Source organism: Mus pahari, chromosome 8 (genome assembly GCF_900095145.1).
Source record: "Mus pahari chromosome 8, PAHARI_EIJ_v1.1, whole genome shotgun sequence".
NCBI lineage: Eukaryota > Metazoa > Chordata > Mammalia > Rodentia > Muridae > Mus > Mus pahari.
The window spans coordinates 55,022,011-55,037,147 of NC_034597.1; the positions used below are offsets into that span (position 1 = coordinate 55,022,011).

Below are 15,137 nucleotides of genomic sequence, written 5' to 3' on the forward strand. Positions count from 1 at the left end.
GTGCGGGGAGCCACAGTCTTACCATCTGACACCTCTAGACCTTCATGTGAACGTAAATGTCAGGAAAGTGGTCTTCTCTGTGCTGAACTAGAAAGAACTTCTCTAGCTCTGTAGTTGTGGGTTCCTTGTTTGTGCTACTAGATGAGGATCCCACAGGAACAGGGCATCCTGACTGGACCAGCCTCCGCTTGGCCAATGAAGAAGGGTAATACTTCTCAAGGCTAAGAGGGAAGATGAAGACCAAGAAAGGATGTGAAGTTAAGATGCACTATGCTCTGTTGGCCAGTGCCGGGTCCTTTGCCTCACCTGTGAAGATCTGCCTGCAGGAGAGGGGACTGGGACCTGTGGTACATGAGGCACCTAGGAGACCTAGCAGGGGCCTTAACCCACCTCGCAGCCCAAGCTCTCTCCTAGTTTCTGTGTCCATTGAAATGTGAGTGTTTCCTGATGCTGCTCTTTGGCTAACCAACACCATATGTAAGGCTTGTATCCCATGACATGGACCCCAACTCAGACTCATCAAGCAAGAGCTTCTGGCTCTTGTTACTGAACAGTCCACATTCAAGGACCATTTGAGTCCTTCACATTCAAAGCTACTTGCTGTTTTTTCCCATTCATTCATTCATTCATTCATTCATTCATTCATTCATTCTTGTATTCACCTAGGATATCACATCATCTGCTCTCTTGTGCTGTATACTGGGTTAGGGGAGCACAAAGACTAAAACTCTGTAGCCATTCCTCATAGTGTGTTGACTGGACAAATTCTTCCAGTGATACCTTCCATGGTGTCCCCTTCATAGACCCCAGCTGGGAAGGTCTGCCCCTCCAGCTCCTTCTCCTGGGGCTGAGATCCCCTTCTAAAGTGTGTATATGGGCACACGTATGTAATGTGTGTGCATGCCCATAAAAATATGCTTGAGTGTGTCTGAGGGTATCAGTGGCATACTGAGTCTGTGTGTATGGATGGTGTGAGAGGATGTGTGTTGCTAAATGTATCTATGCAGTGCCCTGCAGAACACTGTCACACACCAGTGCAGGACATTTACTGGGAGAGTTGGGAATTGCCAGCTCTGATTTGCAATTTAGGATCCTGCAAGTCACGAAACCTATTTAATGATCAGAAATTCTAGTTCATAGAATAGTCTAGAAGGATGTTAGAATCATGGGGCTGTCACGCCCTTGGGTTGTGATGTTACACTTCTACCTGGGGCCTGGAGGAGCCAAGGAGGTCTTTGCCTTAGACCTCTGCCTTTCCTTGAGTGTCCTACTAAACTGTTGTCTCCTCTGGCCTCCTGTGCACAAGCAGGGTTACAGGGGCAGGAGTCCTATCTCCTGGGGATGCAGGAGGGCATGGTGATATTGGGCAGCACTGATGTTGAGGACACGATGGTGCTGGGGACATGGTGATACTAAGGGACCCAGTGGTGCTGGGAACATGATGATATCAGGGACATGGTTATGTTGGAGGATACAGAGTTGCTGTGGGACAGAGTGATGTCAGAGAACATGCCGACTCAAGGGTATTTGGGACAGAGTGAACCTCTGGGGAATAGTGACACTGTGGGGCATGGTAGACATGATGATTCCAGTAGATATGGTGATACCTGGGACATAGTGATGTGGTAGACTTGCTGGCACTAGAGACCTGATAATGACCATGAACACGGCGGTGCTGGGGACACTATGTCACTTCCTTTTTCTCTGGGTTCACCAGCAAAGGCTGTAGTTGTGAGTTAAAATAAACATCAGGAGGTACAAATAGCCCCCCATGGATAGGTTCGGGGGGGGGGAGGAATAACTGTATCTGGAGCTATAGTCACACTGGCTGGAGAGCTAATGAGAACAGCTTGTGGGGATTATAGGGGAGGAAGGAGGTTGCATGAGCTAATTATACATCTGCCCAGAGATGAGAGGATTACAAGGCTCTTTTGTGCCCCATGGTTTTAAAAAGGAGAGACAGTCCCTTTCTGTCCAACAAATAAGGAGCTGTGCCAACGGTGTGGGAGGTGTGGCCTTGGGAGCCACCCATGTTACCAGGAGTGTCCATTGTGTCTCTGAGCACTCTCGAGTGAAAAATCATCCTCTAACCTCATTGGCTCAGGTCCCAGATAACTGACAGGTCCTGCTCCCAGCAGGAAGCTCTATGAGGGACAGGGTTACTCATCCACCTTTATTTTCTAGGCACAAGTCTGGGAGCCCTGGAGAGTGCAAGCTCTGCTTCCCAGGTGGAATAGGCTGAGAAAGGCATTGCCAGGAGGGAGAAGCTGGAGACCCTAGGCTAACAATGGTGGTTGCTATCACCATGGGCGCTTGGAGAGGGCACAGCAAAGAGGACAGTCACAGTGGGGTGCAGGAGGTCAGGGCCACCTGACTGGAGGACCTTAGAGTAATTCTGTGAGAAGAGGCAGGGACAGGGGACACACGGTTTTTTTTTGGTTTTTGTTTTTGTTTTTTTTCCTGCAGATGCTGGGAAGCCCAGGAAGGCTTGGGAAACACAAGAAAAAGCCAGGTTTCAGAGCAACCTGGCTGCCACAGGCAGAGAGGAGTACCTGGGAGCAGAGAGGAGAGGTACACGGAAGGTTTTGCAAGAATCCTATGGGATGTAAAAGGGCTGCACACCATGGGGTAGTGGGAGTGGAAATGGTCAGTGGGAACAGGGCTGTGCCTTGGTCTCTCCTGATGGTGGCAGCAAGCTAAGATGGCCACTCACGAGGCTCATCACCCATCTTAAAAAGACTTGAGGGGGGTGTTAGAGATAGCTTTTAAGAATTGTATTTTTTAAACCTTTCATTTAGTGTGTGTGTGTGTGTGTGTGTGTGTGTGTGTGTGTGCCCATGGAGGTCAGAAAATAACTTACAGGAGTAGGTTTTTCTCCACCATGTGCTTTTCTCTGATTGACCCAGAGATCAATCAGGCCTGGCAGCAAATATCTTTACTCTCAGAACCACCTTGCTGAGCCCTATAACTTATTTTTAATATCAAATCAAACAACAATCTAATAAGGAAGACACAGGATGTGTCCTGCTTTCCATGATATAGACAAGAGTCTCCTGGTCTGAGCCCCTGTCCCTAGAGAGTTTGGGGCCAGTGCTTCAACTTTAGCCCTCCACTAGCTGGAGGAACAGAGAGACAAGGATCTCCCGGGTGAATGGGGAGACCACAGGAGAGGGACTCCTCCTGGCCAGAGCTCTTGACTCCATGTCTAGCATCCTACCTCTGAACGTCCATCTTTATTCTCTACCTATATTTTTAGAAGAGAAAACAAGAGAACATTCAGGGAATGCCAGTTTGGCAGAAGAGGGCAAGAAAAACTAGAGAAAAGAAGAGAGTCAAGACTTTTGACCCTTGCTCTCTGTCAAGTGCTTTGGGTGTATAAATTCATTTGCTTACTATAACCACTATCCAGACTGACTAAGCTGAATTCTATAGACATTCTAAGTCATTGCCTTTCTGGGTCACATAGATAGCAAGTGGTGGAGGTGGGATGGGCACTCAGATCTCCCCATTGCTAAATCTTCACCTTTTAACCCAGGTGGATCAGACTCTCCTTACATAGTCGGATAGAACTAACTTGAGGTGTCAGAAAGCGCCTTCATAAGGAAGGGAGGAGACTAGATCGTCCTAATCGGTGAGTTACCATCTGAGCCTCTCTTCCTTTGTCTGTTAGAGCTGTCTGGGCTCCCACATCATGAACATCACCCCGGGAGACAGGAGGGATGCTCCTGCACCAAGCCACCCTGCACCAAGCCACCGGCAGTGTCTCCTGCCCTCCGTGGCTCACACTCCCTCCGTTACTGAGGTGACACCGGCCAAGAAGATAACCTTTCTCAAGCGAGGAGATCCCCAGTTTGCTGGGGTTCGCCTGGCTGTTCACCAGCGCACCTTCAAGACCTTCAGCGCCCTAATGGATGAGCTGTCTCAGCGCATGCCTCTTTCCTTTGGGGTGCGCTCTGTCACCACACCCCGGGGCTTGCATGGCCTCAGTGCCCTGGAGCAGCTGCAAGATGGGGGCTGCTACCTCTGCTCTGATAGGAAGCCCCCCAAAATTCCCAGAGAGCAGGGCCGACTTCCACGGAAAAGCCCCTCTGCTGGCCACTCACAGGTTTTCCAAGGTGGGCATGAAGCTCCAGAAACATCCTATTCCTGGAAAAGTCCGGTGGCCCCAAGGAAGCTGACACTGGTGAAGAACGGGGATCCTAGAAGCCAGCAGACAGTGGTTCTCAGTCACAAGAACACCAGGAGTCTGGCAGCCTTCCTCAGCCAAGCCTCGGAGCTTCTGCGCTTTCCAGTCAAGCAGGTGTACACGATCCGGGGGAAGAAGGTAGGCTGTGGGGAATGTATTTCCTTTGGACCCTGGGTCAAAATACATAGATGGATGGGCAAAGAAGCCTTGATTGCCCATTACTAATTAAAAGGGAAGGACGAGTGTGGAGACACGAGGTCAGATCTGTCCATCAAACGGCAACCATCAGACTTGGGGAAATGGCTCAATTGGTGAGTGCTTGCCATGCCAGCATGAGAACCTGAGTCAGGCACGCACAAGCACACATGTGTGTATGCACATGCACACATGCATGCTTGCACACTCACAAGCATATGCACACACATACTCTTGCATGGACACATGGCCGCCCCACTCATAGCTCCCATTTAGTAAGCACTTTGCACACATATGATCCTCATTTGTTATGACGTCCTCTCAACAGGCCATTTCCATCTGAGTTTAGTGCAGGAAATAGATCACCCAAGGTACCTTGAGCACCGAGAAATTTAATGCAGGGCATTAGGAGCCAGATCTAGAAAGCCGAAGTGTATGATCGGGGCTGGGTCTACAGAGAGGGCTCACCAAGTCCTGCAGGTAGCACACAGCAGCTGGAGGCAAGGGAATTACACGTTTGAGACCAGCCTGGGCTACACAGAGAATTCTAGGTTAGTCTAAAAACAAATAAAAAGCAAAAATGTCATATTTACTATCTGACCAAAGCCACACTGTCTCTGTGCTGTCTGTCTGCTAGTGAGAACCAATGACTCCCATCCCCAGGAGTCTGTTCACACGAAGGCAGCAGCTCACATCACTTGCCTTGGAAATGCATATCACATCCTGTAGGAAAACAGTTCAACCTCAAAAAGGGGTGCCTCCCAGCTGATTCCCACATGGAATCTTCCAGAGAATACCCATTCCACTACTCCACACTATGTGGGTGATAGAGTGTGTAGCCACAAAATGATTTCTTATAGTTTGTTTTGGAATAGAGTCTCACTATGTATCCTGGCTGGCCTGAAACTTGCTATGTATTCCAGGATGACCTGGAACTCAGAGATATCCACCTGTCTCTGCCTCTTGAGTGCTGGGATTGAAGGTGTACACCACCATACCCAGATACATAGTAAATTCTGGGTGTTAGCCCACTATCTTGTATCTTCTTCTGTGAAGGCAGCCACCTCCCTGGCTTACAACGGTGATACGTAGGTATTCTGTAAGTCCACAACGGTCATATTGAAAAGAGGAAGGACAAGGACCATCTTTAACCAAACCAAAGTCAATTCCATTCCAGTGAATAGGAACTGCTTCAACAGAGATGCCCTCACTGCATAACAGCAGCTGGACCTGAGAGGTTCAGTTTGCTTAGTGTCTCACCAGGGGTGTCTGGCTGAGTCCCTGTGGGTATGCAAATCACAAGCATTCATCCAGTGTTAGTCTCCCAAGGAGCTTCCTCTGAGAAGACACAGGCCACCTGTGCCTGAAGGAATGGTGTTGGCATTGCTATTCACTGATTGGGCTAATCTGCCCATGTGATAATCACCTTCTCTGTGATCACTTACCTATGTCTTCACCCAGTAGCCAGTTTGGGGGGAGCCTCTGGAAGCTGCTTCTCTAGGGCTCCTTGCCAGTAGCCTTCCAATCTTGGTCCTTCTGAATCCCTCACTCTCAAGTGGAATGCCTAGCCACTACACAGCCATTGTTTCCTCTATAAGGAGGACCGTCTTTAAGCAAAACAAAGTCTATTCCATTCCAAATCCAACATCTCCTGAACACCCCTCCACGCCCTTCATGGTCCCTGAGTGGGTCTGTAATGGAAGAGTCTCTGGCACTCCCCTGCCTCCCCAGCATTTGGTGCTATGGTTGTGAGATGGCATAGAGATCTACCAGAAGAATAAATCCACCTCCAAGTTAAAAGGAGCAAAGGGGTAATGAACTGGGCTGGATGATACGGAGCACAACACAGTTGTGTGTGGTCGGTGAGGAGTATGTGTCCTCTGGATAAATACTAATGGGCACGATGGCTGCCTCGCGTGCTTGGTTTTGCAAGAAACTGACTTCCAGATTGGCGAGACCACTTTTCTTCCCCATGGGTCATGAGTCACAGGTCCTGAAGTCCTGCCTCCTTGCATCTGATGCCGTCATTGCTCTGTGGTTTGGTCATTCTAAGAGTTTCATGGCGGTGGTGGTAGGGGTATCTCTTTGTTCCTGAACACAGCCTTCTAATTTGAAATTATTCAAAAGAACACATTCTTTAGAGTCCTTGATACTGTACACTGCTGTTCTTGCCAATTGTAACACGGGCCTTTAGATATACAGGGCCTCTGGGGCCAGGGAAATACTGGCATGTATGTCTTCACCCACTAGCAAGTTGTCAGGGAGCCTTTGAGAGTGACTTCTCTAGAGGTCCTTGCTAGTAGCCCTCCAATCTTGGTCCTTCCGAGCCCCTCACTCTCAAGTTGAATACCTAGCCACTCCATAGCCATTGCACTCTAAAAAGTAAAGTCCTATTTACTCCTGAGCCAGGAGTAGGCAGAAACATGTCCACCTGCTGGCTGGTCTAAGGAAAGGGTAGAATTTGAGAATAGAGGGGCTCCCTGGGAGAACTGTGCTCTGCCCTTGTTCATTTACTCACGTGGAGGTAACTGGTTTGAATTATACTGGAAAGTTGTTAAATACTGGAGAGGACTCCACTTGGGCAAAGGATAAGGCTAAGAATCAGATCTCCAAATGGAGGCATTGAATGTTCTGCTGCGGGCACATTACAAAACATATTCTAGAAGGTAGATGTATGCTCAGGGAAGCAGCTTAACAATTCCAGCTTCTTTTCTATCCAGAGTAACCTGTAGTCACAGATTCTCAGCTGGTGGGAACTGAAAAAGAAATCTTCTTGAAGGCAGTGGGTTCTCAGTCCCTGGCTAGTGATAAGGCGTGGGATGTGGGAACCCAGAATGGTACATGTAAGAGTTAAGAAGGGCTGAGGAGATGGGTCTTCCATCCTGGGCCTTCCAGAGCAGAGGGACTCTGCAGGTCAGGCTCTCAACACTGTGTTAATCTCTTCCAGGTGGACTCTCTGCAGACACTCCTGGATGGCCCCTCCATGCTGGTATGTGCTGGGAATGAGGCCTTCAGACGTCTGGAGATGGAAAATGACAGAGGGAACAGGACCAGAATGTTATCTGGTGTGACTGTGAGGAGTGAACGTGGTAAGTGGGTTCTGGGGCTTCCCAAGTTCTTTAAATGGGACAGCAGCTCCACCAGATTGGTAGATCTTAGTCCCAGACCCACAGGAAAAGTGCTTTGGCCCGGTTCCTTGCTCTTCCAGCTATGCTGGGTCTGTCTTGCTTCTTTCTCCTTCTGTCTGCTTTAACTGAGCAGAGCATTGCTGGGGACACCCAGAAGGACTGTAGATTTTAACATAGAGAAATTTGAGCTTAAGACTTTTAGGGTGTAAATAACCATTAGGATTCCCACTGGACGTGTCATCACAGAGGTTGTGAGCTCTGTTGAGCAGAGCGTTTAAGTCCTTCAGAGACAAGGCTGCCTTAGGCATCAGTGGTGGTCTAAAGCAAGTCACGATGATTAAAACATGCCACAACCATGGGCCATCATCCATCCAGACACATGAGGTCCATCAAAAAGCCCACATTAAGCCAGAGTCTAGGCTTCATTATTAAAATATGTTATTCTGAGGACACAGCTTGCAAATGCAGAATAAAATTACAGCAAAACTCCCAAAGTGATAATAGGAAGACCTTGGCGAATAAACAAATGGCTCTCCTTTGTGCGACTCCATTAAGAAAATAACCAAAGACAATGGTTGGGCCCATGACAGAAGCGTCGCCAGGCTTGCTTGATGCTTTCTCCTGTCCAGATGTGTTCAAGAGGTCTGTCCTTCTGGACCCAGGTGCATCCTACTAAGTGTATCTCAGGAGATGAAATGAGAAACAACCAGGACTCCATATTTCTCTAAGGCTACTCTCCTCCCCATGAGGTACCCGCCCTTGTTTTCTACCTTGGGCGCAGGCTAGACTCTCAGGAACGGATGCTGTATCTTTAGACCTCTCCGAGAAATCTTTCTTCACCCCCAAGAACCTGGCCATTGTGAGGGAGATGAGATGGGTCACCAGGAATCATCACATCAGTTTACAGCCTATGATCAGATCCCAGGCAGCAGCCTGAGCTTGCCTCCTGTCCCAGACTAATGAATTCCCACTGTGTGGCTCCACCCGCCATGCCGCCCTCTCTCCAGACCCTACTTGTGCTTCAGCAAGCATTACTGTGCAGTGAAGGTTCTTCGCAAGAAGCTCCCTGCAGCAACTCGATGCGCAGCAAGCGCTGTGTGCATGACCCCACCATGAAGCTCTGCAAGTCAGTCTCAGACCCAGAAATAGCGGGGGAATTGGTGGCTTCGGGTGGCATTCAGCCTCAGTTCTTTCTTTCTGTGTCACCCACGGGTCCTTCAAGAGTGGCTCCGCCCTTGTCTTTCAGCTCCTGTCCTTTCCAGTAGCTCACTGCCTTGTTCTCTTCTCTCTTGCTCCACTGCGTGACAGGTTGCTGGGGACCAAACGCCAAGCAAAGTGTCATACACTCGAGGGGCAGGTCTGGCGGCAAGCTGCGGCAGGTTTCCTTGACGTCAGAGAGGTCTGGTCTCAGTGACCATCCAGCATCCGGTCGTCAAGCCTGGGCAGGCCCTGCTTTAGACAGCTGCCCTCAGGTCACACCTGTCCCACCTGGTTCCTTGGTGGCTGCTGATGATGTAGAGAAGAAGGTCTGCATGAATGAGGACGGCAGTCTGTCAGTGGAGATGAAAGTCCGCTTCCAACTTCTGGGCGAGGACACCCTGCGGTGGTCCCAGAGGGTGGGCCAGGCCAGTGTCTTCACAGCAGCCAGTGGAGAGGGTCAGGATCCGAGGGAGGCTGACAGGTTCTGTTGCAGACAGGAGGGCTACCCTTGGGGCGTCTTAAAGCCTGGGGCACAGGGACTGGGTCCCCATGATGGAGGATGCCAGGGAGCCTTTGATGTAGACCAACAGTCACGGCCCAGCTATGACATATGGAGGAACCCCCTGACCACTCCTGAGGGCACAGGGCCAACCCCTCGAAGGAGATGGGGTCTGGCTAAGCTCTCTGGATGCCAGAGCCACTGGAGACAGGAGGCCAATCATAGGAAAGGGCGTGACAAGGATAATGCCAGCCCAGTCTCAACTCCCAGACACCCTAGAAGTGTTCAGCCAGGCTCCTGCTGTCCTTGGACTCCAGACGGCGATACAGGCAGTGACACCTTGCATCCAGTCTCCTCAGCTTCTTCCCACAGTGAGACTGACCTGGAATCTGGTGAGGGCCTCTGCCTTGAGGACACAGGACCCCATGGCTTGAGACCTGAAAGGGCCCTGTCTGATACCTCAGTCAGTGCTGAGTCTCGTGAGGAATCCAGTGAGGGTGGTGGTCAGCTCCACAGAGGCTCAAGCCAGGCAAGGGTCATGGCTTCCCAGGAGCAAGTCGCCAAGAGTGACAACCCCTGTATTTCCACCCAGAGTCACTTACCTTTGAACCACACGAGTCTTCACACAAAGAAGTATAGGCAGGGCACCAGGGGCCGGGAGGTCAGAGGTGAGCCTGTACTGAGACTGCCCCTGGTTCCAGGCCATTCTGGCTCTCGGGACACACACAGAGATGCTCTCCCAGCTCCTGCCCGTGCCCCAGCCCGGCGGAGGCAGAGAAAGCAGAAGAGGCCGACTGGTGTTGTGTGCTTGCCCAGTGTCTCTGTCCCTTACCAAGTGGCTCAGAAAGACCATGCCAAGAAGGGTCACTATTGCAGGGACACTCAATCCTCACTGGACACAGCCTTGCAAATGTCAATGCCTCGGGAAAGAGAACAGGCCTGCCTGGGAAGCCCAGCACCACAATCTCCTTCAAACTCACCCAGCGCTGGGAGTCAGACCCCTGAGGATCTGAGATCCCCATTCTCTAGTTCTCTTGATTTTCAGGAACCGCAAGCCACCAGCAAAGCCACCACCATTTCCGTGAGTGGCCCAGACTGTGTTCGTCACAGCACTTGCTCTGCGGAGTCAGCAGGGGACACCAAGTGCCAGGCTCACTCATCAACTCCCACACCTGCCCACGGAGGAGAGCTTGGTTGCCTGTGGGACAAGGCAGGGACCACCCCTGAGCCTTTCTCATCCTCTGTGCTACTGGACAGATGCCCTGAGGCAGAAGATCCAAGAACCTACCACGATTGCTGCTGCTTACAGGCTGCACCGTCTTCTCCCCTTGCAGCCCCCAGTGGTCAGACACAAGCCTCCGTCTCCGAGGCCTGCTTAGGGGGTGGTAGTTTCTGCCCAACTCCACCCAAGGAGCAAACACGCTCTAGGAGGGAGTCTGCAAGCAGCAGTGATCACAGTCGAGCTGATGGCTTTGCCGGGCCCAGGAGGACTCTGCTGGGGAAGTCCCCTGGCATCAGGGGAAGCCTTGAGGAGCGGGAAGCAGATGGTGGTGTGACGCCAAGTGCTCTGCCTTACGCCTCTCCAGATGCTGTGGTTCGTGAATGGCTAGGTAACATCCCAGAAAAGCCGGTACTCATGACATATGAGATGGCAGATGAGAACACAGAGGTGCCCAGTGGTGGCCTAGAAGGTCCCAAGGAGGACCCGGGTGGTAGCTGCTCTTTAAAATTCCTGGGGGAGCTGACTCAGGCCAGACAGCAGCCCCCGGAAGGGGCTACTGATGAGCACCCAGAGCCAGTGGGAGTCCTCTCAGGACCTGGCTCTGTGTGGTGCAAACTGGAAGGTGATCTGCATCTAGATGCAACATCAGGTGAAAGGCTCAAGGCTCCTGCAGAAGCTGGAATAGGAGAAGGGACCAGAGTGGACCATGGTGTGAGCCTATGTGCACTCCCCACTAGGGTCGCAGCCTCTACACAGATCATGAAGGCCCTGCTGGGCTCCAAGCCAGGCCGGCCCAGCAGTCTACCAGAGGTCTCTAGCACAGTAGCCCAGAGGCTCAGTTGCTCTGCTGGGGCCCTCATTGCCTGCCTTGCCAGGCTCCAGTTCTTTGATGAGGGTCTGGGGCCACTGGATGACAAAGTGAGGCTTGAAGAGTCCCCTAAGTACCAGGAGATGCTGAGACTCTCCCAGACCCTGTGGCCTGGGAGTGAGCTTTGGCAGGGCCAGCTGGACTTCAGCTTCAGGAAGCTCACTTCGCACCAGGCTCTGCTGGGAACTGGGGACTTCACGCCCACCTCCTCTTCTGGCGTGGATGTGAGCAGTGGTTCTGGAGGCTCAGGGGAGAGCAACGTGCCCTGTGTCATGGATAACACCCTGGCTCCCGAGAAGAGAGATTTGCCTTTGAAAACCCCCTCTCAAAGACCCGATTCCAGGAACCAGGGGTACCCAGAGCTAGTGAGTCATCCCACAGTCTCATCTGTCTCACAGGTGAAGACTTGTGCCACCAAAGGGGAGGAGGCAGGTAAAGGAGGCAGGAAGCAGACATGGGGCAGTTCCCCAGAACCATCGGTCCACAGCACGATGCTGGAAGGTGATGCACTGTCAGAAGAAACAGAAGGGAGAGTAAGAGAAAGGCTACAGGAAAATAGTGTCCATGGAAAGGGGCTTCCAGAAGAAGGGGCTAGGGTCTGCAGTCAGGAAATGCTTGCAGCTGGCTCTCAGGATGGGGCAAGTTCACCAGAAGATACCAGAGTGCCAACAGATGAAGCAGGGACTGATGTGGCTTCTGGAGAACTGTGGCCCCTACATGGGAGACAGGAACCCACAGAGTCCCCTCAGCATTTCAGCGAGAGCAACTCAAGGGTTCATGAGCATCAAAGCACTCACACACTGGATCTGGGATTGGAAGAGATGTCCAGATTGGATGCAAGGGGCTGCAAGCAAGCCTGTATCAAGGCCAGCTCAGAAACCAGAGAGATGACCACATCCATGGCCTACAAGGGATCTCTGGACCCTGACCCAGTCTGGGTGTCCAAGCTGTTGAAGAAGATAGAGAAAGCCTTCATGGCTCACCTGGCTGATGCCACAGCCGAACTCCGAGCCCGATGGGACCTTTATGACAATAACCTGCTGGATCAGATGGTGACCGAGCTGGAGCAGGATGTGGGCCGACGGCTGCAAGCAAGCACTGTTATGGAAGTCAAGAAGATCCAGAGCCGGGCAGGGAGGATGGTTCCAGAACCACCCCGGGAAGCCCTCAGAGGCCAGACTTCTCTCCAGACAGAGCAGCGCAGGCGTCGCCTTCAGGGTTTGCGCAACTTCTCAGCCGTCCCTGGCCAGGCTCCCCTCTCCCTCACCCTGGAGGATGGGCCCACACTCAAAACAGCCTTAGGGACCAGGTCAGGTGCTGGGCCTGCGGAGGATGAATTCTGTCCCTGTGAAATCTGTCTGAAGAAGACGAGGACCCCTGGATTCCCAAAGGATGCTGCAACAGTCTCTGGTGCTCCAGTCAGAAAGGCCTTTGACCTGCAGCAAATTCTACAGAGCAAGAAAGGAGGAAGCAGTAATAGAGAGGCCATGGAGGTGGCCACTCAGAGGACAGGAAAGATGTTGTCTCAGGAGGACCTCGGAACTGTCCAGGGAGCTGATGAGAGGCAAGGGCTGAGGTTGGCACAAGGGCTTGGTGTAGCCGAGGGAGAGGAGGAGGAAGGGAAACAGAGTCTGAGAGCAGAGGAGGATCCCAAGATTTTGAAAACAGAAAGATCTGGTTGCCATGCACCAGAAGAGGATGCAGCCACTGAGGAAGATGGGGAAATCTGCACCGGCACTGCCCAAGAAAGCCAGCAGTTAGAGGGGACCGAGATCGGGAGGGAGGAAACCCTACACCAGAGCTTTAGAGATGGAGGCACTTTAGAGGCTCCAGCAAGACAGGGTACCCACTCTGTGGTGATTCAGGAAGCTTCCAGAGAAAAAGAGCGGGAGGTAGAAGGAAGAAATCAAGATGTAAAGGAAGACAGCCTTTGCGTGAGCTCAGGAGAGAGCCAGGAAAGGGTGGGTTCTGAAAACACCAGCCTAGAGCAAGAGGGGAGGCTCCCGAGCCACCATCAAAGGCCAGGCCCTCAGGGCCACCACACAACATGTTCCTCCAGGGCATCGTCTCTGGACAACTGCTCGCAGGTGTCTCAGAAGGGGTCAGACGGAGACTTAACAAGTGGAGACCTCAAGTGCACCAAAGCCAAGAGCAGCAGGGTCTTGCATGCAGAAAGGAAAGTCCCCATGATGTATCCAGAAAGTTCCTCTTCTGAGCAAGAAGTTCCCTCCAGCCCAAGGCCTCGAAAGCAGGGGAAAGGGGAAGATGAAGGATCAGCTGGAAGCTTGGCTTGTACCCAGGTTGGGGGCAAGGTAGATGGCTTTGGCCAGGATGACTTAGATTTCTAGACATCAAATGATAGGATGGTAATGGAGGTGAGAAATGCCTGCATAAATGTACTGCCCTTACACCAGAGAGAGGCTCGGCCACTGTGGATGTACAAGGAGCATGACAAAGACCAAGGAATTGCTGCCTGCCCTGGAGCTGCAAGCCTAGCATCCCTGCCACTCAGGAGGCTAAGGAGGGAGGGTAGAAAGTTCTAGACTCGCCCTGGGCTATAGAGCAAGTTCAAAACCCAGCTTGGACAGCTTAGTGAGACAGTGTTTCAGGCTCTAGGAATATATAGCCCAGTGACAGAGTGCTTGCTTGGCTTGTGTGTGGTTCTGAGGTCAACCTTGACAGTAACAAGGATGAAAAGGACCATGCTGTCCCTGGGATCTAAAATTCAAGGCCCCGTACTCAGTGTAAAGCAATAGCTGCGACCCTGCCATGTTATCAGGGGTCAGCCAGTTCCTCTGTCCACACAGCTCAAGAGGATAGAAGGATCTGGAAATACGCCTTGGGGCTTCTCTGTGTGTTGGCTTCTTTATGAGCAAGGAGCTCTCTCTCCCTATTGATCTCCTGTCACTTTCCCCTTGGCCTCTCTGGGTATACTCACCTTTTTTGACTTTGAGGAACTTTTTTGCTGGTTTGGAATATATGTGGTGACTCTGCAGATGTGCATACCTGGAAAAAAGCAGCATAAATTTGGGGTCACTGGATAAGGTTTGTCCTTAGTCGCGATGTCTTAGGTTGTGCAACGCCACCACACACCCCCAGTTCATACTATTTGTAAGGGGAGAGGGGAGAGCTGGCAGGAAAAGTGATCTCCCGTTGACCTGGGACCAGAGACAGCTTTGTGAAGTGATCAGATACAATGCTCTCCATCATTATCTGGAGGTCTCGTAGAGATTTTTGTATATATGATTTCCATACTGCTCTAACAAATGTTTAAATATATATTCATTTATCTAAGAAAGCTTCACATTTGTATTCTAATTCCTGAAGAAACAATTCCACCATTTCTCCCCCCCTCTCTCTCCCTCCTTCCTTTACCCTCCCCCTCCCCTACTTTGTGGGGTGTGTGTGTGTGTGTTAAATTAATGCCAGTGCAAGTGCACATGCCCTCTAGGCACATGTAGTAGAGTCAAGAGGCTGGCAATGGACGTCTTCTTCAATCACTTCTTCACCATACTTTCTATGACAGGGCTTCTCGTCAAACCTGGAGCTTGCTGTTTTGGCTAGACTAGCCAGAGTCCCCCATAAGCTATCTGTCTTTGCCTCCCAAGCCTTGAGATTGCAAACACATGAAGCCACATCTGGTTTTTTAGAAGTTCTGGAGATTCAAGCTCATGCATTCGAAAGCACTCTGCCCGCTGAGCTGCCTCCCGAACCCACACCTTTAAAAATTATCTTTCAAATGCTCGGTGTGTAGCCTGGGCTGGCTTTGTAGCGCAGACTTAGTCTCAGTCTTTAGATTTTACTGCTTCCCTTTCTCTGGCATTGTAAGCAAGTCCACC

At 51.3% G+C, this 15,137-nt stretch overlaps 1 protein-coding gene across 1 annotated transcript in view; it reads left to right on the plus strand.

Annotated features, from left to right (window-relative positions):
* The window catches only part of Rp1l1 (RP1 like 1), a 38,891-nt gene extending 24,299 nt beyond the window's left edge, over positions 1-14,592 (plus strand). The window contains exons 2-4 of the mRNA XM_021203975.1: positions 3,671-4,324; positions 7,329-7,470; positions 8,818-14,592. Of these exons, the coding sequence (XP_021059634.1) occupies positions 3,692-4,324; positions 7,329-7,470; positions 8,818-13,646 (5,604 nt within the window). The 5' untranslated portion in view covers positions 3,671-3,691 and the 3' untranslated portion in view covers positions 13,647-14,592. The remainder of the gene's footprint in view (positions 1-3,670; positions 4,325-7,328; positions 7,471-8,817) is intronic.
* Positions 14,593-15,137: the final 545 nt, after the last annotated feature.